At 35.3% G+C, this 27,110-nt stretch overlaps 1 protein-coding gene across 2 annotated transcripts in view; it reads right to left on the bottom strand.

The window, feature by feature from the left end:
- Positions 1 to 27,110, bottom strand: part of LOC117424848 (cadherin-8) — an 80,036-nt gene that overhangs the window by 14,694 nt on the left and 38,232 nt on the right. For both annotated transcript variants that reach the window (XM_034041567.3, XM_034041569.3), the window contains exons 4-7: positions 14,173 to 14,292; positions 10,847 to 11,014; positions 9,251 to 9,438; positions 4,459 to 4,712 (exon numbers count right to left, since the gene is read on the bottom strand). In XM_034041567.3, the coding sequence (XP_033897458.1) occupies positions 4,459 to 4,712; positions 9,251 to 9,438; positions 10,847 to 11,014; positions 14,173 to 14,292 (730 nt within the window). The remainder of the gene's footprint in view (positions 1 to 4,458; positions 4,713 to 9,250; positions 9,439 to 10,846; positions 11,015 to 14,172; positions 14,293 to 27,110) is intronic.

Here is a 27,110-nt window from a genome sequence, read left to right as displayed (position 1 = left end):
TTTAAACAGTATATATTAATCAGCATCAGCTGACTGATAAAAATAGACTTATATAGCATACCATTTGGTGTCTTGCTTTTGTATTTTCTGGGGAATACTTGTTTTCTGTGGTTGGAAATGAAGCAAAACAGACGCACAGACTTCAATAACTGACTCCTGGGATAAAAAGGGGGGAATTTGATTGTCCAGACTCATTGAATCCTGGGCATCTGCTCAGGGCAGACGGTTTTTTGGCAACCAGAGATTTTGGCTAACCAAACTGAATACATCTGTAAACTCATTCAATCAATGTCTTTTGAAGCCAGAGACCAACAAATGTGTATGTTGGACCGCCCGGGATGGGGTTCAAATTTTAAATATGAGTTAGGAAGGGGAGCAGTCACTTTTCTTAATCCCTTCCAGCCTTTCCCTGAAAACTCATTAAGCACCAGTTCTGTGTAACACATTATGCTTTAGCTTCATACAATTTTGAGAAACAAAAACATGAATTTTGATAAAAGCATAAGCATTGAATTTGTTAAATTAGATTAGGATGAATACTGAGAGTCTGACTTATGATTTCCTTCTGTAACTAATCGGTATATTGTTTCCTGCATTACACCTACCTTTGATGTGCATCCCAGAACTATTCAGTAAACCTTTACCTGTACACTCCGATGAGAGTACACCAAGAATTTTCTACCCTGACATCAAAGGCTTTTAAACAGAAGCAGCTTGTTGTCTGCAATTCACATCCCTTTTTGTGTTTAATTCCTCTGAGAAGTATATTGAGGTTCTTTCAAGACCAATCCCAAACTGAGCTGCTCCTCTCTTGCTCAGCAGTTAGTCACCCTTAAATACTATAGGTTAACTCTCCACCAAATAAAAACAAACCAACAAAAAAGCAACTTGCACATGTTATGGAAGTACCTCCACTATAGGGGGCATCACCTTATAGTGCATAGATTCCCTCTGACAAATCAGAGTTATGTCTATATTATTCACACAATAGATTATACACAAGGGAATAACAACATGGCAGAAATCTTTGACAAACATAATGGTCCCTCCCTGAAATGCTTTAAAGCCCAAGAAATTAATTAATAAAACTAAACCAACAGTGTAAAACAAGTAACTTTAAGAAACAACACTTTAACTTATTTTATTCATTTGTAGTACCATTTTGGAACATTTATTTTGAGATAGTTATGTGGTTCAATCCCAGCTGGGGGACACTGCTGCTGTACCCTTGAGCAAGGTACTTTACCTAGATTGCTCCAGTAAAAACCCAACTGTATTGTATGTAAAAATAATGTGTAACAAATAATGTAATTGTATGTAAAAATAATCTGATACCTTGTAACAATTGTAAGTCGCCCTGGATAAGGACGTCTGCTAAGAAATAAATAATAATAATATTTTACTATAAAACTAAGAATTATCCAGCCAAAATATATTAGATAGTTTCAGGCTAACTGAAAAAAACAGGGAACTTTTATTAATGGCTATCTAGTAGTTAGATGGTAGCAACATGGCACAGTCCATGTACATGTGATTACACTTATTTCAACAGTAGTTACTATATAGTTATTATCATGCCATTATTTGGTTATTTATGCCCATAATATAAAGTGCAACCTATTTTTATTTTTTTTTTGTAAAATTATCCTTCTTATTAGTGTTGCTATGTCCAGTTTGCAATACCTGCAATAGAATGTCTCTGAAATGAAGGTTTTATTAATCTTTACTCACTAATCCTAACCATATTTAAACTGTTTAGGTGTTAGAAACAACTGCAGTATGCCAGTTAATCACAATTAGCGCATACTATGTATATTTCTACAATTCGGAAGATAAGACCTCACTAAGCAAGTAAATCAATAAACAAATTAAATGGTTAGTTAATTAATTAATTAATTAGTTACTTATTGCTGATTAATATAGCCCAGTTAAATAACATGCACATCTATTAAAATGGCCAGAAACTTTGGTACATCCCAAGCAAAAGTGCACCACACTCGTAGAGCTTTCTTTTAGCTTCACGGCCCCGACTCTCTGGAACTCTCTCCCAGCTTTAGTGCGTGCAGCTCCCACAGTCACTCGCTTCAAATCAACTCTCAAGACTTGTTCTCTCTTGCTTTCAATGCTCTTTAAGCCTGGTATCTGTTATTAGCTGCTGTCTAAATTGCTTTTTCAGGTTTTTTACTCCATCTTATTCATATGATTCTGCATGACACACTCATCCATAATGTTTAGAATTCACATTCTAGCCTTGTATTTAATGTATTATGCCTGTATTTAATGTATTTGCATAGTTTCTTTCTTTACTGTTTGTATTTAATGTACTATGTCCTGTATTTCCCTGTATTTAATGTATTATGCATTGTTCCTCACTATCTTGTAAAGTGCTTTGTGATGGTGGTCCACTATGAAAGGTGCTATATAAAATGAATATTGATTGATTGATTGATTGATTGATTGATACCATGTGTAGCAGTTACTTGTGTTTAAATGAGCTGTTCCTCTCATGACTGATTCATTGTTTTTTTTCAAAAATATAGCCTAAGGTGGTAATCCACTCTCATGGCAAAACAGAAGTTGTAATGTAATGAAGAGTTCTTTAATTCCAAACAGAAGTTATAATGTAATGAAGCGTTCTTTAATTCCAAACAGAAGTTGTAATGTAATGAAGAGTTCTATAATTCCAAACAGAAGTTAAAATGTAATGAAGTGTTCTATAACTCCAAACAGAAGTTATAATGTAAAGAAGAGTTCTTTAATTCCAAACAGAAGTTATAATGTACTGAATAGTTCTTTAATTCCAAACAGAAGTTATAATGTAATGAAGAGTTCTATAATTCCAAACAGAAGTTATAATGTAATGAAGAGTTCTTTAATTCCTCAGGGATGTACTTACAGTTTATCGCAGCTCGAGGAACAGACACTAAATTAAACAATCCATGTTGACCTCTAATGGCAACTTGTTCAGCTTTTAAAATACACAGAAACCATACTGCTTAAAACTACATAGGCGGTGTCCAAAGTCCCACAATAATAAAGGTAAATAGATGTTGAACTCCACTGAAAATATGCCAAATATGTCACCACTAAACATATATATATATATGAAGATATTATAGGATATAGATTCATGCCAAAGCTGCCCGATTCCAGCCTTGCTGAAGCACCCACAGATCATCACCGATCCTCCACCACATTTTACAGTGGGTGCGAGACACTGTGGCTTGTAGGCCTCTCCAGGTCTCTGTCTAACCATTAGACGACCAGGTGTTGGGCAAAGCTGAAAATTTGACTCATCTGGGGGTGCTTCAGCAAGGCTGGAATCGGGCAGATTTGTCTTTGTGAAGGACGCATGAATCAAGCCAAGTACAAGGTTGTCCTGGAAGAAAACTTGCTTCCTTCTGCTCTGACAATGTTCCCCAACTCTGAGGATTGGTTTTTCCAGCAGGACAATGCTCCATGCCACACAGCCAGGTCAATCAAGGTGTGGATGGAGGACCACCAGGTCAAGACCCTGTCATGGCCAGCCCAATCTCCAGACCTGAACCCCATTGAAAACCTCTGGAATGTGATCAAGAGGAAGATGGATGGTCACAAGCCATCAAACAAAGCCAAGCTGCTTGAATTTTTGCGCCAGGAGTGGCATAAAGTCACCCAACATCAATGTGAAAGACTGGTGGAGAGCATGCCAAGACGCATGAAAGCTGTGCTTGAAAATCAGGGTTATTCCACCAAATATTGATTTCTGAACTCTTCCTAAGTTAAAACATTAGTATTGTGTTGTTTAAAAATGAATATGAACTTATTTTCTTTGCATTATTCGAGGTCTGACAACACTGCATCTTTTTTGTTATTTTGACCAATTGTCATTTTCTGCAAATAAATGCTCTAAATGACAATATTTTTATTTGGAATTTGGGAGAAATGTTGTCAGTAGTTTATAGAATAAAACAAAAATGTTCATTTTACCCAAACACATACCTATAAATAGTAAAACCAGAGAAACTGATAATTTTGCAGTGGTCTCTTAATTTTTTCCAGAGCTGTATATATATATATATATATATATATATATATATATATATATATATATATATATATATATAGTGACTTATTTTAAATAAAACATTAAAGTGGAGCAAGGACTACATTCAAGATATCTCATGTTGTAAAAATCCTAAACCCTTATTGAAATAAAATAAGTTTTGTTATATATATATATATATATATATATATATATATATATATATATATATATATATATATATATATATATATATATTTTAAAACAACAACAACAACAACAAAAACTTTAACTTAACCGCTGGTTTTACAGGCCCAGATTAACATTAGTTAACATAACAGTGGGTCGTCCAAGGTTAGCACTAATCTGGGTCTGTCAAACAAGCCATTCAAGTTACATTTACTTTTAAAGGTAAGTGTTATACCACATCATACCTTATAGGACTGGCTGAGACATCCGGGTCGCGGGCAGTCACCTGACCAATAACAGAGTTAATAGCAGAGTTTTCATGTACTTCCAGCAGATAAGTAGGTGATGAAAAAACAGGGGGTTCATCTGAATCTTCCACTGCAATCTTCACTGTCGCCGTATCCTTGAAGGGGCCCCTGCTGATGAAGTGAGGATCAATATGTACATTGACCGCCTCCACCTTCAGCGTATAGGATTTTTTGGTCTCAAAGTCCAGAGGCTGTAAGAGTGACAGAGATGAATGCTTTTCACTAATGACCAAAAGCAGGAAAAAACAAATTAATTTAATGTTGATGGATGAAAGTTGGGCAGATTCCCCAATGTTTGCTGATTTATAATGTGATGATGCTAGCCCAGCCCTCCTACACACCAAAATTAGGCTTGAAGAAAATAAACAGCATAGAAATGTCTGCTATTAAGTGTCAAACACCAAAGCTCCACCTAGAGAAATCAATTCAGCATTAATGTATTCTCCACAATGACAACTGAGGTTTGTCCAGGACAAGGGTATAGGCAATTATTTCTTTGCTATGTGCACAGTTAGTTACCATTGTCTTGTTTAGAAACTGATCTTCTGAGACCACAAGGAACATTTTACAGACTGTAATAATTTGATTTGAAAAAGCCACATGAAATTGTCATTACAATACACCGAACCTCAGGTTATCTATCAGATCAGTGGTTCTGGAATGCCTACATTTGTATAAGAGTGCCAATGTAAAACAGAATAATTAAATATTGTTAATCAAGGCATCTCTAATATAAACCTTCTGCTCAGAGTATTACTATACTGTTACTAGTATAACTGTCTTGCAGGTGATGTTCTTGAATTTTAAAGTAGGGCTATTTTTTTTGGTGCAGCAAGTAGCTCTGGAATTAGAGTTATGCCAGACTTCTTTAACAAAGTAATGGTTCCAAATCGTGGCAAGTCCTGGAAATCTGCCTTGGAAAGGCACAGCTGGTAAAAGGACACAGCTGGGCATTAGATCAAGCAGGGGACTTCCTGTCAGGCACCAGGGCACTATAGAAGCAGAAGCCGCAAAGAGTGCCTGCATGAGTCCAGGAAGGAATTCAGCATTAGGCTTTTATTTTGTTAACCTGTTCACGCTAGGAGCCAGTGGCAATGCTGCAGCTAGGCAGTGAGCCCAGTAAGTTTTGAAGAATCAGTGCCCTCTATCGTTTAAAAACAAACAAACAAAAAAACATCCCTATCATATCACAATTTTACAAATAAAATGTATGTATGTTATGTTAACTTTTCTTTATTTTCTTAATTGTTTTGCAGTAGTGCTTACATATACTGTATCATTCATACATTCTGCTAACCGCTAACCAAGATCATACAACAGTCTCTTAACAAAGGGGTTGTACCGACAGACTGGAGAATTGCAAACGTAATACCGATCCACAAAAAAGGGGACAAAACCGAAGGAGATAACTACAGACAAATAAGCCTGACTTCTATTATATGTAAACTTATGGAAACTATAATAAGATCCAAAAAGGAAACTTTTGGAAAATATGCTTACAGTAAGGGAGATCGTGTCTGACTAATCTGCGTGATTTTTTTGAGGATGCAGCATCGACAATGGATAATTGCAAAGCATATGACATGGTTTATTTCGATTTCCAAAAAGCTTCTGACAAAGTCCTGCATAAAAGATTAATTCTCAAACTGAACGCAGTAGGGATTCAAGGAAATGCATGCACATGGATTAGGGAGTGGTTAATAAGTAGAAAACAGAAAGTACTGATTAGAGGAGAAACCTCAAAATGGAGCAAGGTAACCAGTGGTGTACCACAGGGATCAGTGTTAAGTCCTATGCTATTCCTAATCTACATTAATGACTTAGATTCTGGTATAGTAAGCAAACTTGTTAAATTTGCAGAAGACACAAAAATAGGAGGAGTGGCAAACAACGTTGCAGCAGCAAAGTTCATTCAAAATGATCTAGACAGCATTCAGAACAGGCAATAAAAATGTGCATTATAAAGATATAGAGATACTGAAATTGAGGAAGGAATCTATGAAAAAGACCTAGGAGTTTATGTTGACTCAGAAATGTCTTCATCTAGACAATGTGGGGAAGCTATAAAAAAAGCCATATAGATATATAGTGAAAAGTGTTGAATTTAAATAATGGGAAGTAATGTTAAAACTTTACAATGCATTAGTAAGACCTCATCTAGAATATTGTGTTCAGTTCTTGTCACCTCGCCTACAAAAAGGATATTGCTGCTCTAGAAAGAGTGCAAAGAAGAGCGACCAGAATTATTCTGGGTTTAAAAGGCATGTCACATGCAGACAGGCTTAAAGAATTGAATCTATTCAGTCTTGAACAAAGAAGAATATGCGGCGATCTGATTCAAGCATTCAAAATCCTAAAAGATATTGACAATGTCGACCTAATGATTTTTTCGACCTGAAAAAAGAAACAAGGACCAGGGGTCACAAATGGAGATTAGGTAAAGGGGCATTTAGAACAGAAAATAGGAGGCACTTCTTTTTACAGAGAAGGGTCTGGAACCAACTCCCCAGTAATGTTGTTGTAGCTGACACCCTGGGATCCTTCAAGAAGCTGCTTGATGAGATTCTGGGATCAATAAGCTACTAACAACCAAACGAGGAAGATGGGCTGAATGGCCTCCTCTCGTTTGTAAACTTTCTTATGTTCTTATGCTTGGCTCAGAGTGGCAAGAGGGCTATAATAACAGAACCTAAACCTGAAGAATAGGCATTCTTACTGAAGTGAAACTGTCTGAATTTAAAATAGCTTCAGTACAGTATAATTATTATTATTTTTTTAAGTTTGCATTTATAGGTCCAATCAATCCAAACCTGTAAATGTAGGCTATATATAAACTAAATAAATAATATTGAGTACATGTATATTGTATGACTGTTTAGAAAATTTAAAATAAATAATACTTGAGTTATTTAGAGCAATCTTAACTTTTTATATCAAACGAAGTACCTGGTTCTCAAATGTAATAAAAACATTTGCCGCATTTCCTTCCATTTTAATCCCCTGGTGAGGCAGTCACTTGCAGCCAGAAGCTCTATTATACACTTACGTATTTCCCTGTGAGAAGCAACATAGTTACTGTATGTAAACATGAAGCATATTTAGCAACATCAAAGACCAGCACTGGCTTGAACAGAAAGCTGCACATCCCACTCACCAGTGAGAGCTCGGCTTGAGGGTTCGAAGATAAAAAGCTTACACCCTGCAACAACAAAGACTCTTCCAACTCTGTGCCTTTGCAGTCTCATTTAAATCAATATTTTTGACCTTGTTGTGAAGGATCTTTAATAGACATGTTGGACAACAGAATATGTAATATTCTATATGTGGTAGCACATGTTAAGGCTCTGGTCACTACTCTCTGGTTATTAAAGAAAGCAATAATAATAATAATAATAATAATAATAATAATAATACTGTCTGTGTTTAACATATTTAAGTTTTGTAATATGATTCAACTTACCCTTTTTTCTAAGAATGTTCAGGGTTTTTGTTTTATTATTATTAATTATTTCTTAGCAGATGCCCTTATCCAGGGCGACTTACAATTGTTACAAGATATCACATTATTTTTACATACAATTACCCATTTTACAGGTGGGTTTTTTACTGGAACAATCTAGGTAAAGTACCTTGCTCAAGGGTACAGCAGCAGTGTCCCCACTGGGGATTGAACCCACAACCCTCCGGTCAAGAGTCCAGAGCCCTAACCACTACTCCACACTGCATTTCTATTTTTTTTTTAAATTACAGCGCACATCTTAATCTAGGCTATATACCTTATAACGTGTGGATACTTTATTTGGGCTTTATTGGCTATTTTGATTGGATCACCAATAATACTTCCACCAATAAGAGGGTTGCATACAGTACTCGTAGTGATCCCGCCCCCTGGCAGACTGGTATGCAGAACAGGTTAAGAAGCAATGGACAAGATAAATAAAGTGTCAGATATCAAAGTGGATATGAGAGTGGCAGTGATGAAGCCAATTTGCTTGAGAACATTAAAAGTAGACCGGACATTTCCATGAATGGATTTAATAAATCTGGAAATGATGATGCGATCAGCAACCCAGATGCAATGTAAACTGTGCCTGCTACTGTAGTAGGACTGTCCTTATATATATATTTTAAATGGTTTAATTAAGTAACAGCCACAATTGTTTGTGTCAGACTTTTTGAAAGTCTGTAACAAAATGGCTGATTGTTATTGTCGATACTTTGTAGATACGACTATTAATGTAGGCATCGTGTAGGTATCGCAAAGTCCAGAAACAAAACGATAAAACGTTTTGCACCGTATAAAACTGAGCTGATTTTGCCAGTGCTTGCTAATCTATTAAACTGTAATTTTCAGTGTTAAGTTTGCTCTTGTTACGATGGATCGGTTGCAAAAAAGGAAAAAAAAACAAAACAAAAAAAAAAAAAACAGCAGTGACATACAGAGAAGCCGCAGGCATGTTGGATTTTTTACGAGTATATGTACATATGTGTTTAAGAAAATAAAGTTTTTTATTCATGAAACAGGTGTATACTGCAGCTAAATAAGTTTGTTTCATATCAGTGCATATCAATCTGTATTTTATTCATAAAACATAAGTCATGTGTTTACACTTTGTGAATAGGGACGCATCCCATCTACGGCATATAAATTCCACTATAAATTAATCTGGGCTATTGAATTGCCATCTCTGAAATATTGACACAAGAAGAAATCTTGGCTAAACTTTACCTTTTTCAGTCTCAGAATTCCTTCCTGAGTCTGTGGATCTGTCGTTATCTCAAAAACATCTATTCCATCTCCATCGATAATGTCATACGCTGACCTGGCATTTTCTCCAATATCACGGTCATTTGCCTTCACCCTTCCCACGGCATCGCTAAGGGTGATGTCCTCCGGAATGGAGAAGTGATATAGACCTTAAAGAAAGGGCAATGACAAAATGTCATCAACAACCACTTCCATGGTATTTATTACCTAGTCATTTCTCCTTTTCACATATTTTTTACAAAGCTACTTACAGCTAAATATCCTTCTCTGATTACAAGAACCTGAATATATATATATTCAGCTGTCTAGGGTGCTCACAGCCAGCAATTTCAAACCTGGCGAGACGGTATAACCAGACACACTCTGTCAATGACAGGCCACGAATTGGGATACCAAGAGTCACAACACCTGCCCAAGATCGACAGATCATTATACAGCATCTTCGTGATTGTTTTCGCACTGCTAGTCGAACAGCATCTGATACTGCAGGTTGTAACAATCCAATCCAGCCCTGAGCCCAATTGAACATGTGCGATGTGTGGCTTTTAGGGCTCGAGACCACTGAACAGGCAGATGCTTATCCATTCACTACAAGAGGAATGGGTCACAAGACAACATCCAAAACCTGGTTCAAAGCATGTGTCGCAGATGTACTGCTTGTATTGCTTCCAACGGTGGCCACACATGCTACTAGCCTGTGACTTTCACAGTATCCCCCGTCCCCCCAGAACTTCAGACAGAAAAATGCCAATTGTTGGTCATCACAATAACAAGTCACTGCAACTGCTCTGAGTTTGTCATTTTTCTATCACACCTAGTGCATTTTATCCAAATTTCAGTGATAAGATTCTTTTGATGCTCAAATAGAAGTGATACATTTCTTTTGATGCTCAGTATAGATAGATAGATAGATAGATAGATAGATAGATAGATAGATAGATAGATATGAAAAGCATTCACTATAAGTGCTTTCAATATAATTTTGATACTGCACTCAGGTAGACAAGATCAGTTGATTAATTCTTTTTTAATCGAATCAAAGCCCACAGGTTAATTGATTAATCTTTATTATTATTATTATTTGTTTATTTAGCAGAGCCTTTATCCAAGGCAACTTACAGAGACTAGGGTGTTTGAACTATGTATCAGCTGCAGAGTCACTTACAATTACATCTCACCCGAAAGACGGAGTATGTGTGTGTGTGTATATATATATATATACACACACACACACACACACACACATACAGTTGTAGGCAAAAGTTTGCATACCCCATTTTGAAGATTTGCAAAAGAATTGCTGAAATAAATAATTGAAGACATCTATTTCTTTTTATTCCTCATCTACAAAAGCTAAGCTTTTGCTACAAATAATTTTTCCTGTAATTCTTTGTTTTCTAGAAATTTCTAGAAATTTTCATTGGGGGTATGTAAACTTTTGACTACAACTGCGCGCGTGTGTGTGTGTGTCTATATATATATATATATATATATATATATATATATATATATATATATATAAATTCAGGTCTTAGTTGGGTCACAGTACATACTTACTCTGTGAAAATTTGGGTGGGTTATCATTGACGTCTGTTAGCGTGATTGTAACGGTCGTAGTTCCTGACAATCCACCCATGTGACCTCCCATGTCTTTAGCTTGAATGACAACAAGATACTGCTCCCTCGCTTCACGGTCCATATTGGGCAGGGCGGTTCTGATAATAGCTGGAAAGTACAAATAAAAATTAGGTTGTTTTTTTTCATTTGACTCCATCAATTCAATGTTAAATAGATGTATGCAAAGTGGCTTATGATAATAGGCTCTCCAGTTCACAAGCATTTCATCTGAGAATAGAAAAGAATTATATTTACTCTATAGATTAGTTTTAAATCAGATTTTGGCCTACAGTACTAGAGGTAGTTAAAACATTCTATAGCAAGTTTTGGCAATCCCTTTAACCTTATTAACCACTTATTTGATATTCAATTGGATTTGCATACTGTGTGTTATACTTTATTTACAACTTTATCATAGCAGATTTTTTTTTTTTTTAGGCTTTCTCTTTTTTTTTAAACCTCAAAAAAAAAAGAATGCAAAGCACACGGTACCAGATGTCGATAATCCTCTGAACAAAGTGTTATTTAGATTTTATTGGTATCTTTAAATAAATAAATAAATAAATAAATAGATAAATAAATAACTTCAGTTAAAAACCCATCAGCTACAGTGATGGTCTGAACAGACGCTACCATCACACTGACAAATCTCAGTTTGAACCCTGTACAGCGTCCTTTTAATTTAGACCACTTTTGTGCTTTTGCTTTTCATTATGCAATGTCAAATCTTTCTTCTTAAATGTATGGGTGTACTGCATGCTGTGTATTATTTTTGCACCATAGTTCCAATAAAACAACTGTTATAAAAATGCTTTTTTAATGAAAAAAAAAAACTAACAAACAAACAAAAAGAAAGAAACTGTTAGCACAGTGTTCAGAATGAGCAGAATATGAGCACAGCACTGCTGAGGGTTGTTAACATGCAGGACCGCTTTGTGATGGTGGTCCACTATGAATGGCGCTATATAAAATAAAGATTGGTTGATTGATTGATTGATTGATTGAACATGCAGGAGATGTATTTGGAGCTGATAGCAGGTAAAGAAAATGACAGAACAAGAGACATACTTGTCCCCCCACAGGGCAAGTGAAGCACACTGAAAACCCTCCCCAGCACAGCTTTCCAAATGCAGTTTCCCTGCTATGAAAGCACAGCAAGTATTTGGTCTGAATTATCTAAGTAGTAAGTCATGCGTTACTATGCCAAGGGAAATCTAATCCACCAGATTTAAAACCATGACGCTTCAAGGCTTTTTAATATGCAGAGGAGCGACTTCCCCTTTCCAGGAGATTTACATCCCATGCCCTATCCTGAAGAATTCTTAGCAATTTAAATTAAAATAAAAACTACAAATATGCACATTTTGAATTTCTTGTCTGTTAACTATGTGACAAACAGAAACATGATGTTTATTTATAGTCAGATATGAAGTCTAAAACAATGTGCGCCAACCTACACTGGGTATAAATGCCTGTGCTATTAATATTCTTTCTAACTTCTGGTTGTTTTGATGGAACCCTCTGCATAAATGCAATACTTGTGTTTAGATGTACTGTAAACACACATTATTTTGCTAATCTTTGTCTATTCTTTCAAAAAGGCAGAACATGCTTTTGAAATGGTACTAGGGACATTTTTTTCTGGTCGACTTATGTCTAATGAAATAAGATAGCCTTTTGTTATGGTTCAGAAAAAAAAAAAAAAACATATCTATGGAACTTAATAATATATTAACCCCTCAAATATCAAGGGATATATATCTCTATATATATATATATCTCTATATATCTATCTATATATAAACAATAATAACAATGTGCATGAAAAATCAAACATATAGGGCCTAAACCATACAACATTGTAGCTGCTCATTGTTAATTAACCGTGTGATATGCACATGGGCTTCCGTGTACCTATCTGACAGATTGTGTTTTGCAACATGGATAGAGGTAAAGTATGTTTATAAGGGGCAGGACAGTTGTGCCTGACTGGTGTCAGTGGCTGCAATGCTAGGACATTGAGGGCTGCTGTATCATGTGTCTCCTAGGAATGACAAAACTCTAACTAGTGAGTGGTCTGAAGCGGTTATTGACTGACAAGCGGAAACAACAGCTACAGAAACGATCTGAACATCTGAGGGCTAGTGTGTCATAGTCGTCAGCACACACAGGATCCAACATCTCTGGGACAACTGGGCACAGCACTAACAGATAACCGGAATGGCATTCCACTGGCTATCCAAATGGATCTAGGGGGATCTACAGCACAGCTTGTCTCACTGTGTTGCAGCTGTGTTTGGTTTAAAAGGAGGATAATCCAGGTTCTGAGGGTTGTAAATAACAACAACAACATAATACTTCATCTGAATAATGCTATAAGCTGGAAGCCTGTGGTTGTTTGGACACTAGAAACCTATGATACCATTCCACTGGGTGACACAAATATTGTATAAGCAGCAGTTAGACAATACTTTAAAAATACTGATATGAATATTCTATTTCCCAGAGGAACTAGAAGTAAAATTTGGATAACTAATCATCTACAGTAGTGAATCAGTTTTAGGGTGTTACTGCTTAGCTATATTTTCAAAGTGTGATCTATTGCTCAGTCAGGAAACTCGCGCAATGATTATTTATTAAAATAATAGACTATACAACACTACCTTTTGAGGGACCCCTGTCCATTAATTAAATTGCAGCTTACTTGAGAGGCTGACTGTAGGGAAGCCGTGGGCAGGATAGCTGCCCTCCCGTTAGATGAAGTCAGGGGAGGCAGGGGAGGAGGTGAACTGTCGCACAGCGGGCCGCAACGGATTGTGGTAAGATATAATTCCTTTTCTTGCTTATCACTGGACTTATTGTTTATCAAATGACAAATAAGATAATAGCTATTCGATTGATGCTTTGATCTGGCATTGGAAGTGCTTAAAATAGGCTTGATATTTATGGGATTTGATCTAAGGTGAAAGTGAGTTCCCTGCCAGAATCACTGCTTTGCTTAATTCCTGCTTTAACCACTAAAAACTAGAATCACCTTTTATATATTAAAACATTCATAATCATAAACTATAACTGTCAAAAGCATGATTAATAACATGTTTATAGACCACTTTTAATGGATCATTAAACTGAATTGTTACTCATTCCAGGACCTCCTTAACATTGATATGTTGACCCCAAGGGTTCTCAAGCAGTGTCCGAAACTCATAATATGGGTTTACAGTCCATAAATCAGCAGCAATTTATCACCAAGTCTATTCACTCACCAGTGTGTGGCTCAATGGAGAAGTAAGGCTGTCCTTCCAGAATACTGTAGACCAGCTTTGCACTGTTTCCATAGACAGGGTCATCCGCATCTGTAGCTGTCACTCTTGTGACAGATGTACCTGGAGATAAAAGATGAATAGAAACATGACATATAGCCTAAACAGTGATAGAAATGACAAAGTTAAAAAAAAAACAAACAAAAAAAACATAGGTATATACTGATATAAAAAGAAACTGTTGTGACTGTTTTAGATTCCAAAGCAATAACCTTAACAAATAACATTTAACAATTCATTGTTCAAGTCGTATGGTGTGGTACTTGAATAAAGGTTGACAATACTACAGTTCATTTACATGTTCAATTAACCTTGCTGCAGATATGTATATTGTTATGTCTCTTTCAGAACAAAGAAGAGTAATATACCATAAAAGTACAGTGTTTGAATTATTCCCCTTTTTATTAAATTCTTTTTTTACATTAGTTTGAGTGTTAATCAGCTTTTAAGTAACACACATTTTTTATTAGATATAATCCATTTTATCCCTCTATCTATTAAAAAATATTTTTTTTATCAACCATACACAGAAGATTTATGTCCAAATGCAAATAAGAATGTAGATCAACTAACATATGCTTACTATACAACTTTAAAATTTTAAATCCCAGATAAAAAATAAATAAAAAAACAACAACAACAACAACAACTGAGGTCACACATTACATTGATTTTAGATAATAATGCAAGACAACTCACACAGAATATTAGAGCAGGACCAAAAACACAGTACAAATACTCCAAGAGGGACTCATTGTTAAATAGACATTTAAAAGGCAATACTTTCTGCTATGGCATTTGATTTTGGTCACATGATAAAAAAAAAAGAGGTATGATACATGCAGGAGATGTATTTGAGCTGATGGCAGGTAGAGAAATGACAAAACAAGAGACATTCTTGTCCCTCCACAGGGCACATGCACACTGAAAACCCTCCCCAGCACAGCTTTCAAAATGTATATTTATATATCTTTATCTATAACAGTACAGACCTTACATGAAAGGACCCAGACAAGCAGAAGCCAAGTCCCATAACAGTGTAGTTGTGATAATTGAACAATTCTGATGGCGCAGACTTATGCCATCTGAGTAAATACCCCTTTGACTAACTATACATACAGTAAATAACTGAATTAATAAAAAATAAATGCTGAGACTCTTGCTTTAGAAATATTGGAATTACAATACATCTGGATTTCTAAGCAATCATTGTCTGATCAATGTCAGTGTCTTCCAACCACTCATGTCCTTTTGTCAGTGCATATGATTTATCATCTTTTTATTACAACTATAGCGTAATGCATCATTTCATAAAACAACACACGTTATTTAAACATTACCAAATCCATGTAAACATTTTCATTTAACATACTCCTAGAATGTGTATTTTTAGCAGAGCAGCTGCAATTGCAAGTTACAGAAAGACAACTTGAAAGAGACACTCATCAAAAAATTAGCATTTAGTTTTACTCGGATTGTGTTTAGTGCTGAAGTTAAGAATGAAGGTTTAGAGAAAATTAAGGGCATCAGTAAAAGCAATAATGGATCAACTGGCTCCTTGTAGAGATTTACCGTTGCTGCAAACCAAAAATCACTTCTGAATGTTCTTCAAATGATAGGATTGTGTACCTCTACATGTCAAATACTGTCCACTTGCTATATTGTCTCCTGCAAATGACATGTGGGTCATTGTTTTCAATTCTAGGGATATTTAGCCTTGTGACACAGTGAGGTTCTTTTCTCACATAGACATTACTGATTTACGAGTGTGTCTGTAGTGTTGAGTGGAGATTCTCCTTACACATCATTACATCCTCCACTCTCCAGAATAACTAATGGCATATCATGACATTTCTGTCAGTAGTATATTACACGTCACATGTGCACAGCAATAATGTATAGTAGTTTATATACTGTTCAGTGAGTAAGCAGGTTCGCACAGAAAGATTATCCCATAATTCCATGTAACAGCAGTAAGCACCTTGTGACCACAATTAAATAAAATTACTCATAACTTGAGACGGATTAAAGAAACTGAAGATATATAAGTAACCAAAATGTCATCCAATATCTGAAAACCAAGTCACTCAACAGTTCTATGCAAGTTTAGGATCTGTGTTTATTTATTTATTTATTAGCATATGCCCTTATCCAGGGCGACTTACAATTGTTACAAGATATCACATTATTTTTACATACAATTACATTATTTTTTACATACAATTCCCCATTTATACAGTTGGGTTTTTACTGGAGCAATCTAGGTAAAGTACCTTGCTCAAGGGTACAGCAACAGTGTCCCCACCTGGGATTGAACACACGACCCTCTGGTCAAGAGTCCAGAGCCCCTAACCACTACTCCACACTGCTGCACTGTGTTGGATGTTAAACACGCTGAAAGACTAGAGGCTCAGTTCAATAGTGTATTATTTATCAATCATCCTAAATTCAATTTACATAGATGGACAAGTGCTGCATTTGCATTTTTTGCAATTCCAGAAAATCTTAGCAACAAGGGGCTCATTATCCTAATAAACCACTGCATCCATCAGTTCTAAACCAAATATGATCTAGTGTTGTTGAAGTTGGTTTGTGGCCAGCAAAATAATGAATTGGTGCTTTCATCATTTAAATTCAATATGAATCCAATAAGAAATCATCGTGCTAATTTATTAGCTAAAAAATGTGAGTTACTGACTTATAAAGTGTTACCATTTTACACAAATAATATGTTAAAACGGTGCATGATGTCTGTCCATATTTTATCCTGTATTATTCCTGTAAATTTGTGGTACATAACGGAAACTGCTCACTTAGCAACTTTCCATTAGCAGCCATTGCAAAATACAGCAGCATACCCTTGAAAATGATAGCTGTTAAGTAGTGCATTATAGCAGAAAGTAATCAAGCTGTCATTGCAAACTGCAGTGTGCTGGTACAGTATTAGAAATCATTATGGCAGTTTCTTCTTTTTTTTACTGTTGTTGTTTTCTGAAGATTCTCAAAAATCAAAGTATGATACCGGGTTGCGTCAGATGTTGCTGAGCACAGGGAGTTGGGTTAAATATTGTATGCTGTGCAGATGGCACAGTAATTATTTTTAAGCAATAGGTTTTCGTGTTCTGACAGCTTAGCTCAGTTGAGTTCTGAGTAGCTTTAACCTTGAAATGCCGATTAAGAAGTAGTGTAAAACCAGGGAGAGCTATGATGATGACACATACTGGTACAAACTGCTCTGGCGACTGCCTGGTTGCACTGCCTGTGTTGTGTTGTCTGTTGCTCATAATTAGGATTGTGTGCCTTGGCATGTCAGCTTTTGGAGAATATTAAGCTTGCAGGATAGAAGTGGATTTCACGCCTTTGCAATTTACTTTGTTAAGCGCAGATAGAACAAGGTTAGGTTTATTCTACAATTACTTCAAGGGTTTTGAACAGATATAACAGTAACTGATCTTTTTGTGTTTATTATTTCCTACAAGATATACAAAAAAGTAGGAGATAATTGAACCATGGTTTGGTATGCATTTGCAAGTTTAAACTTGACCATAGCATCCTGCATGTGATTGCGAGTTTTATTCTTGTTATATTTAATTGTCCAATTCAGTATATGGCCTTATACTTGGACAGTGTGGTTCTTTGTGAAAATGAAAATCTTTCTGCTTTTTCCATTTTTGTTGCATGCTCTGAATCTCTACATGCTTGTGAGTGTTTAATTTGTGTAAATTGCTGGGAAATGGCAGTTCCTGTTTAACTGAGCTGTCTGACTGCCTTTCTGAGGAACAAAAGAGTTACTAGAAAAAAAAACTGCTCTGCCTGGTAATAACAACTACCAGCTATGCTGGAGCACATGGTAGAAACACAGCTGTCAATCAATGTGTTCCTAAAGACTCTATAACTTGGCTGTTTTGCAACCTGAGTACATTTATTTACCAGTTGCACAAACATGAATAAAGACAAGCATTATGTTTTACCTGGCAGGGATTTGCTGGCATTTAGATCATTTAAAGAAAAAAAAAAAAAAGTTTATTTTCTTTTTTTTTTTGTTTTGTTTTCCCATTGCAGCAGACAGTTGAATTATAAATTGTATTCAGAAGTCATCAAATGTTAATTATTAAAAACATATTATAAAGAGTTCTCTGTTGCAGGGGAGCTTATTCTTAACAACACATTTCACTCGGACAGAAAAAATATCCAAAGAAAACCTGGGATATAGATTTAAACTCCAGAATCAAATCACAGTGTAAAACTAAAAGGATGGAATATAAAACTACACAATGAAAATCTACAACACGAACACAGAGCTGAAAATCAATAAAAAAGCACTGTGCTCTATGTGCTTGCTTCTCTATGGATCTGAATGTTGCAAATGACATTCTCTGACCCAACAATTTCTACAACAAAAGCAAAAAGTGAATATATTTTGGCTAAAAAAAGAATCAAACTTAAATCTCATCTCAAGAAGGGATATCTGCACCATGGTCAAGTAGAGAAGATGGGGATAGCTTTTTGCCTTTTTATGAATGGGAAGAGAATATCCTCAAAACAATGCTGAGGTGGTACCCTAAGCCTTGTGTATCAAATGGCATAAGTATAAAAAAAAAAAAGCAAACTACTGACTTTCAATTCAATTACATAAATGAATACTGTATATTTTCCGGCAGATTTAACATAATTTGAAATATAACATTCAAGGTCCTTTACCAGAGAGTAGGAACCTCATATTGACCAATCAGGTTAAAGTAAATCTCCGATCCATTTTTGTAATACCTCTTGCGTACTGTACTTTCTTTTATTGGGTGTGTTTCCCCTTCGTGAAAAATTCTGAAACAATTTCTAATGACCTATGTTTGCATATTTTAGGATTTCACAAACTTTACGAACATAAATGAGAAAATGTAATTCATAAAAATAATTTTAATGAATGTGCGACCATATAATCCATCCTGCATTGTTAACACTCAAAAGAATTTGGAAAGGTCCTAGTCCTGTGTTTAATATATTGTAGATGGTGGTTCACATCTGGGCACTGAGATGTATTCCCTCACTATATGTTTCTGAATTAGCAGAAGGCAGTTCAGTGATTATACAAGTCAAGCTGTGCTGCTAGTCAGCGTCCAGGTCTGAAGAGAAACAATATCAAACAAAACATAATACTAACTGAATCCTTACTTTAACCTTAAACTCTAGTTTATATTGGGCCATGTATGAAAGAAGAATATTCGGGGAATTGAGGCATTTTAATCCATTTACAAGCCTGACAAATTCTGTTCTTGATGAGATTGATCCACAGAAACTATGTAAATCTGACACAAAGTGACCTTGATGGCTATAAACCACTGGAACACTTGGCAGTCGCACTTGATGCAGAGTGAAAATGGCTAAACTAAAATCTGGAACAAACCCAGCTCCAGCTGGGTCTTCTTTAAGTTCAACTCCTGCCACAAGACACTGAAAAGATACTGGCACAGCACTAGAGTTACAAATACATCATGGTGCGTGTACTTTATGTGAAAGAGATGTGGTATCCTTCTACTGAGACTTAAAACTCGGAGGCTGTATTTGCCTTTTAAATTTAAAATTAATTTAGGATCCCACAGAACCTGTAAGAGCTGTAGACATTTCAAACCTGGCTATCTTCTGAAATTATTCTACATTTGCATATACCGACTGCATAAACATCTAGGGGTCTATTCAATTGAACTAAACACCCCCATCGCTTAAACGTTTAAATATAACCAATCCTGGCATTTAACTTCAGCTACACAATAACTGCAGAGTCACATTCCCCACATAATGCAATAACCTTGGTTTTCACAGTGTCCTTCACGGACAAGCATTGCTGGGTTCAGAAAAAGGTGTGCATTATTGCGAAAGTGATCCTTCACAGGATGCAATGCAGTACTGAGCAATATTATAGCATGCTCTTATATCAGGTGCAAACTACAAAACAATAAGAGTGTTATTTACAAATGCAACCCACATTTTTAAAGTCAATTGCCTTAACTAAGATAACAGAATGTGGCATTATAAGTCAGAGGATCTTTAATTAACTGTGCTGTCAGCATATTGTTTCAATTATGCATAATAAAGAAGTTAAGCAATTCCTTAACATCAAACTAAGATAATGCCAGGTCCATTTAAAAAAAAAATACAAATACAAGAATTCATTATATCTACATGTTTGAGGAATATATAATACTTAGTGGCCTACTTGACATTAAATAAGGGTTACATACTGATATTACTTGAACATTTATGAGGTGTGGTATTTTTAATACTCCATTCTACATTTATCAGATTAAAAAAAAAAAGTACCAAAAAAAAACAAAAACAAACCCCCACAACAGCAGCAAGTTAGAGTTAAATAATGCATCGCTTTTGGGGAATTACATTTTAAAGATGTTTTCCTTAGAAAACATTGATAACCAAACTTGTAAGACTCTAAAGAATGGATTCAATCAAAACATACAGTGCCACTGTATGACATGTTTTTGAATGGTAGTATTTAATCAAGTTTCCAGACATAAAAGCACATGTCTCAAACATGCCACATAAGCACCATGTTATAGAATGTTGGTCAAGACTGATGACAAAACACAGCAGATTAATACAAATATCAAATAAACACAAGCAGCAACAAAACAATAATATTCTAATGAAATAAAACTATAGTGATAAAAGGGAATTAACATTAGCAGGTTGTCAGTATCATGTAAATTACTCCCATGAGTCTCTGACTGCTGAGTGCCTTGAGGCTTGCGATGTGTAAGGAAGCATCAAAACAAGCCTGAAGTGTCACTTATGTGGTGCAATTAATGGTCTTTGATAAGAAACTGGAAACCCTAGTTGAATGAACATTGAGGCTGACGAGCGACAAGGCTTACATAAAAAGAAACTTCTGAATGCAACACTGACAACCATTTACAAGCAACAATGCTTTTTTATCCACTGCTAATTGTTGTAATACAAGTAAAAACATAATGGTCATTTTAAAAAGCATTGTTCCATAACCAGTGACAAACAGTACATAATGGTCATTTTTGTACAAAAAATCTACAGCAGGATAAGCGAGAATTTTCCAAGTTGACCATCACATTTATAATTTATTTACAAGTGTACAAGAAACAATGTCACTGCATTTCTTATTGTCACAAGTTTCACCAGAAATACACTAATACATTATACAGATGGTAGGTTCATTTAGAAATGGTTGCATAGTAGAAATGAGGGTAACAATTACTGCACACCTAATTGTACTAGTTAAATTATAATTCTATTGTAGCTGCATAGTCATTGAACAAGCTTCTAATCATTTTTTAATTGTTACAGTACTTACACAGTAACATCACTTTGACCATACAATTACTGTGCATGTGCAAATAATGATGCTTAAATAGGAGTTTTTATCAGGGCAGTGAAAGGAGTGAAATTCATGCCCGTAAAGATAATGGGGGGTTGTCTTTTTCGTTGTAGGCAAAAAAGTTGATGAAAGACACAGGAACAAAACACCTTGTATGACATGGAGGCGAGGGACATAACAGAAGAATAGTCTGGTCTGCAGTTGTAAGGGGGATAGAGTTACTGCACTGCAGGCATGTGATGAAAAGCATGAAAACTAATAATACTGTGCAGAGGCTTAGCAGAAATTGTGGCACAAAGTAAAGCTCCAGTGGGCTACTTGTCTTGCAGCATGTAGAAAATTAAAGTGGAGCTGCTCTGAATTTCACACACTAAAAAAACCTCTTAACTTCCAACTCTAGCTGGCTGACCAGAAGCAAGGAGCGGCTGTAAACTGTCTTCAATCTGCAAAGCTGCTTTTATCTACCGCACACTGAACGGCCGAATGACGTTATGGTTACAGCAGTTTTAAAGGGGCCAGTATATAATATCTAAGACAGATTATTGCACATTATGTAAATGAAACCAGTGGTAAAAGGGTTATCTTGTTTTCTGGGAGATGTAATAGAGCATGTTCTATGTGTCTTGTAACTAAATGTGTGGTTCATGCCTATGGACAATCCCCGGCTCTTATTAAGTAATACTCCATCACAGAAAACACATAGAAAAACATGTAAAGGATCTTACCCCCCCTATTACCCAGCCTTGCTTTACATCTCAAGCTACGGTTACCCACTGTTAACATTTCAACTAAATATCTCCACCACAGGTTGAAGTAATGAAACCAATTATACAAAGCCCTTCACCAGCTGTTTTACGCTTAGCATATTCTCAAACAGCTGGTGACTTCTTTTTGTACAAACTTGTAAGTTAAACCCCTAGGGCCAATCTATATTTCAGTGCTGTGCCTGGGCTCTTTTAGTCAATATTTCAACGGCAGTGTGACATTTATGAAACACTAGCACACACAGTGCTTTAAAAGTCAACAGTCCAAGATATACCTGTCAAAAAGAATCAAATACAGAATATTGTGTATACTTAAGCATACTTCTGTTAATGCAAATATGGCATTCTGTAATAAATGGAGACATAAAAAACAAATCTTATAAAGTATTTTCTTGAGCAACATATGTAAAGCTGTAGTGTCATTATTTTAAAAAAAAGATATATATATATATATATATATATATATATATATATATATATATATATATATATTCTTTGAAGTACATTATTCTACAGTTTAGCCTTCTTTGCTCTCTTCCCCTAAAAAGCAGACTGCTGACAGTGAAGTTACTGTTAACAGGTTGATTAGCTGTACGAATACATGATTTCACCATCATTGAAACTTGCTTGCGTTTATGTCACTTATGTGAAATAGACCTATTTCCTATTTTTACCTGCAGTAGAATAAATACATTACATATTCTAGCTTTGAAATGAAAACAGAAATGGGTATAACCTTTTATTTTTCAAATAGTATTTGAATTGACAACATCCATAGATCCAATATATGTGATGTGCACTTATCAGTAAAATATGCTCTAATTGTAAAAGCTACAGTAAAAAAAAATGTCACTAGCTGACCGATTGTGAGATAAGACATATGTAAAATAACAAGTTAAACTAATAATTTCTTACAATGTTCTGCTACTGGAGCTCTTTATAATAAATAGTTTTGATTGTGTCTCTTGTTTGATATTGATACTGCTTTTTCTGCATTGTAATCGTTTGACAAAAAAAACCAAAAAACTTTTTGCATTATCATTCATTCCACTGTTGTTAATGGTTACTGTAAATAGGTCTATTGTTTTTAGTAGATCTTTGTAGAAAGTGCAGTAAACTGGACAGAACTGCAAGTGTATATATTGCAAATAGTGACATTTTAGCATTCTGAATGGTATTCGCTGAGGAGAAATTAAACCAAACCACAGAAACCTAGTCATTACATGATACTACATTTATATAAAAGAAGCCATTGCATTCTTACAGAGACTTTCTGAAAAACAGACATTTTCAGATTTATTGTGAGATTTAAGTGCTATGTTGGTGGTTCTTTATAGAACAATCTTGCAACAGGATCTTGCTTATGGTTTAGGTGGATGGTATTTGTTTAGATCTAGCACTAGACAGCAAATGCATTTCATTCCTATACTAATGCTAGAATTCCACTCTGAGCACACACTGTGCATTAATCATTTGTTTCGTGCCAGCAGTACAAATATTTATATCAACATTTCCTCTAAAAACACTCTCTGAGGATAAATACATCTTGCTAATGAATTACTTCATTTTTATTTCATTTTTTTTTTTTTTTTTTTTAGAAGGGCAGTTAAATATTTTAGTTGTTTAGCTCCCCTCATCTCCCTTCTCTTGTGATGTTGAGGCTTTTTGTAGATTAAAAGTTTTCTTCCTGGCGACAATATACATATATACATTAATGTCAGATATGGCATCTAATGTATTATACATATATGTGATACAGGCATTTCCTGAATGAGGTACAGTTCATTCCTCCCTCTATCCATCACCTACAATGCAGCAATGCAAACCTACCTTGGGATTACAGTTTGATATTCAGTAACTTTTTTTTTTGTTGTTGTTATTTTGGCACTTTTTTGTTTTGCAACGTTAGCATTAAATCCTTAAAACCAGTTATCACAGTTTTTGCTGTATTTGGTACTTTTAAAAGCCATTCTAAAGATTTCTAGAATCCTCAATAAAACTGTAATTTCAAGTTTGGAACCTTTTTTTTTTTTTTCAAAATATAAGTACAATAGTGCCGTTATAGTAAGAGTGACAGACAGTTTCTTGTTTAAATCCGATATTGAGGGGGGATGTTTTCTCGGCCGTTTTAAAACGGGACGCCATTTGGCATGCTTGGTGTCCGTGTCACGCATAATTTATTTTGGTATAGATTGTGAAAATCTGTTTGGTAGTTTTAAAGTTACAGAATGCCATAGAAGTTAGTTTTTACAAATTATTAAGTCAATTTCTTGCGCTCAAATAACTAGGAGTGCCTTTTTCTGGAACCAACAAAATCGATCAAGTAAATACAGAGATATTTGGGCTTTTCTTCGCGCATCCGTGGTTATTTTTTTTATAACTATGAAAATACGCCTGCGCACTTCGGTCAAATGTTAGAACGTTCGGTCGCCCCTTGATTCTCTTGTTAACATATGTCTGAGCCGAGCTGAGGAGTGATCCAGAGTGTATAACTGCAGGCCGCAGACCAGCTACACAGTACCTCTCTTTTACAAAGCAAGGGCTGCATTAAAAAAACAAAATAATAACAAACTACACGCCTGTAATAAAAAAACAATAGACTTTTCGATTGTTTATCCTAGTGTAAGCAGAAATATAAAGCTGAACAACGTATAGCAGCAATGCATGTTTATGGTAATAGGTGAACCGCATTTATTATGTTTTATTTGTATAATTTAATCGGTAACTTATTTTTGTAAAACTGCATAAGCCTTGTTGCTTTTGCTAGCGGGACTTAGTCTGAAAAATAAAGTGATTTACTTGCTGCATTATTTGACAGGACGTTACTTCCTGCTTTGCTGTTGTGGTCTCGACTGCAGACAGACACACAAGATGGCAATAAACAAGGTTGAACTGTTGTTGCATGGGACGGTAGAATTTATTTCGGGTTAAATAAAACTGTTTTCATTGATTAACGATGCATCAGAGTCCTTAATAAATGCCCATGCTTACACAAGCTACGTATATAAATGTACACAAAATCTCAGACTCACCATCGGTTGTACATCAAATAAAAAATCTAGTGTTGTGTGAAAAAAAAGGCTTGCAAGTCCACTCATTTCAGAACTGCATTCAACAACAGGTCGTCTTATTTGAAATCCAGCAATTTTTCAGTGGCAGTTTCCATAGTTCAAAACACAAATTGCAACACTGAGGTAAGCATATCTTATTCTGTTCGAAATTAAATCCTGGGTACAATTTCCTACAGTTACAATTCCAACTTAAAGTTGAGCACAATGCTGGCATTCTGTGATTCTTGAAATGTGTATTTTTTTGTGACAACTGTAAGAGTTAAGTCGCACTGGGTAAGGGCTTCTGGTATGAAATAAATAATAATAATTCAACAGGGATTAAAGAGTTCTGTACTCGGCCTCCGGAAATTAAACCACCTTATTTGCGTGCTTTATAAATACACCAATTCTTGCTCACGACCAAAATTATACACATCATTATAATTAAAAAACAACATTTTGAAGATAGAAGACTGACAGGAGGGGCATTAAAAAAAAAAAAAACACACACACACAGTATGCTACATGGGATAAGGGCCTCGTCCCCATACTGTAGCATTTTGCTCCCTATCGTGAATGAGGTAATAATATTACCATATATATGTATACAGTATATATATATATATATATATATATATATATATATATATATATATATATATATATATATATATATGAACATAAGAACGTTTACAAAAGAGAGGAGACCAAATCCTGGTACTGAACACTGAGAGTAGGTGGGGCTGGAAGAAATGATACAGTAAGTCATGATTTGAATGGGATGAGGAAGGCTGCAGTCCCAGCAGTTTGGATTCTCTAGAAAACTCAGTACTGGAGGCTGTGTGGTCCAGTGGTTAAAGAAAAGGGCTTGTAACCAGGAGGTTCAAATCCCACCTCAGCCACTGACTCATTGTGTGACCCTGAGCAAGTCACTTAACCTCATTGTGCTCCGTCTTTCGGGTAAGATGTAATTGTAAGTGACTCTGCAGCTGATGCATAATTCACACACCCTAGTCTCTGTAAGTCGCCTTGGATAAAGGCGTCTGCTAAATAAGCAAATAATAATAATACTGGAGGAACAGAACAAAGAGCCACTCAGTGATAGTAAACACCAAAGAATAGTAAGAGAAACATTATGAAGCAATTCAAATTATAAGTGTAGCTACTTACTCCTTAACAGATATGCCTACTGAAAGGTATTTCTTCTGTAAATATCTCATTCTACTAAGATATCATACACATGGGTAATTTCTTACATCAAACAGGGATTACAAGGATTTGCGCTCATGCTTTTTAAATTTAAAAACATAATTATTTCCATTGTTTGGTGATCTTTAACAGCATACAAGCACGAAGACAGTCTTTTCTTGTGCTTTTGTTGTATGTCTTCCTCTGTATTCAAATCAGCTGCAAAACTTTGGGAAATTAATTCAGTTCTTAATTTAAATATTCCTACTTAAATCGTTAGCCTTTCAGAGCTAAATGGTTTGTTCATTTATGGCACATAGTTGTAATGCAGGCATTAAAAGAAAAAAGAATACCATGTACTGTAATTAGCAGGAGACAACAGAATGTCAGTAGTCTAACACCGTCATTAATGGGTTATTTGTAGGCTTGCTACTTTTCGATTTGAAATCGGTTAAGCTCATTAAAATGTCCAATTCCCCAAAAATATGAGTTTGACTGAAATAAATTTAAATACAATAA

This window comes from Acipenser ruthenus, chromosome 19 (assembly GCF_902713425.1).
Source record: "Acipenser ruthenus chromosome 19, fAciRut3.2 maternal haplotype, whole genome shotgun sequence".
In the NCBI taxonomy this organism is placed as follows: Eukaryota; Metazoa; Chordata; class Actinopteri; order Acipenseriformes; family Acipenseridae; genus Acipenser; species Acipenser ruthenus.
Note: the sequence above shows the minus strand (reverse complement) of the source record. Positions and strands in the feature narration are given on the sequence as shown.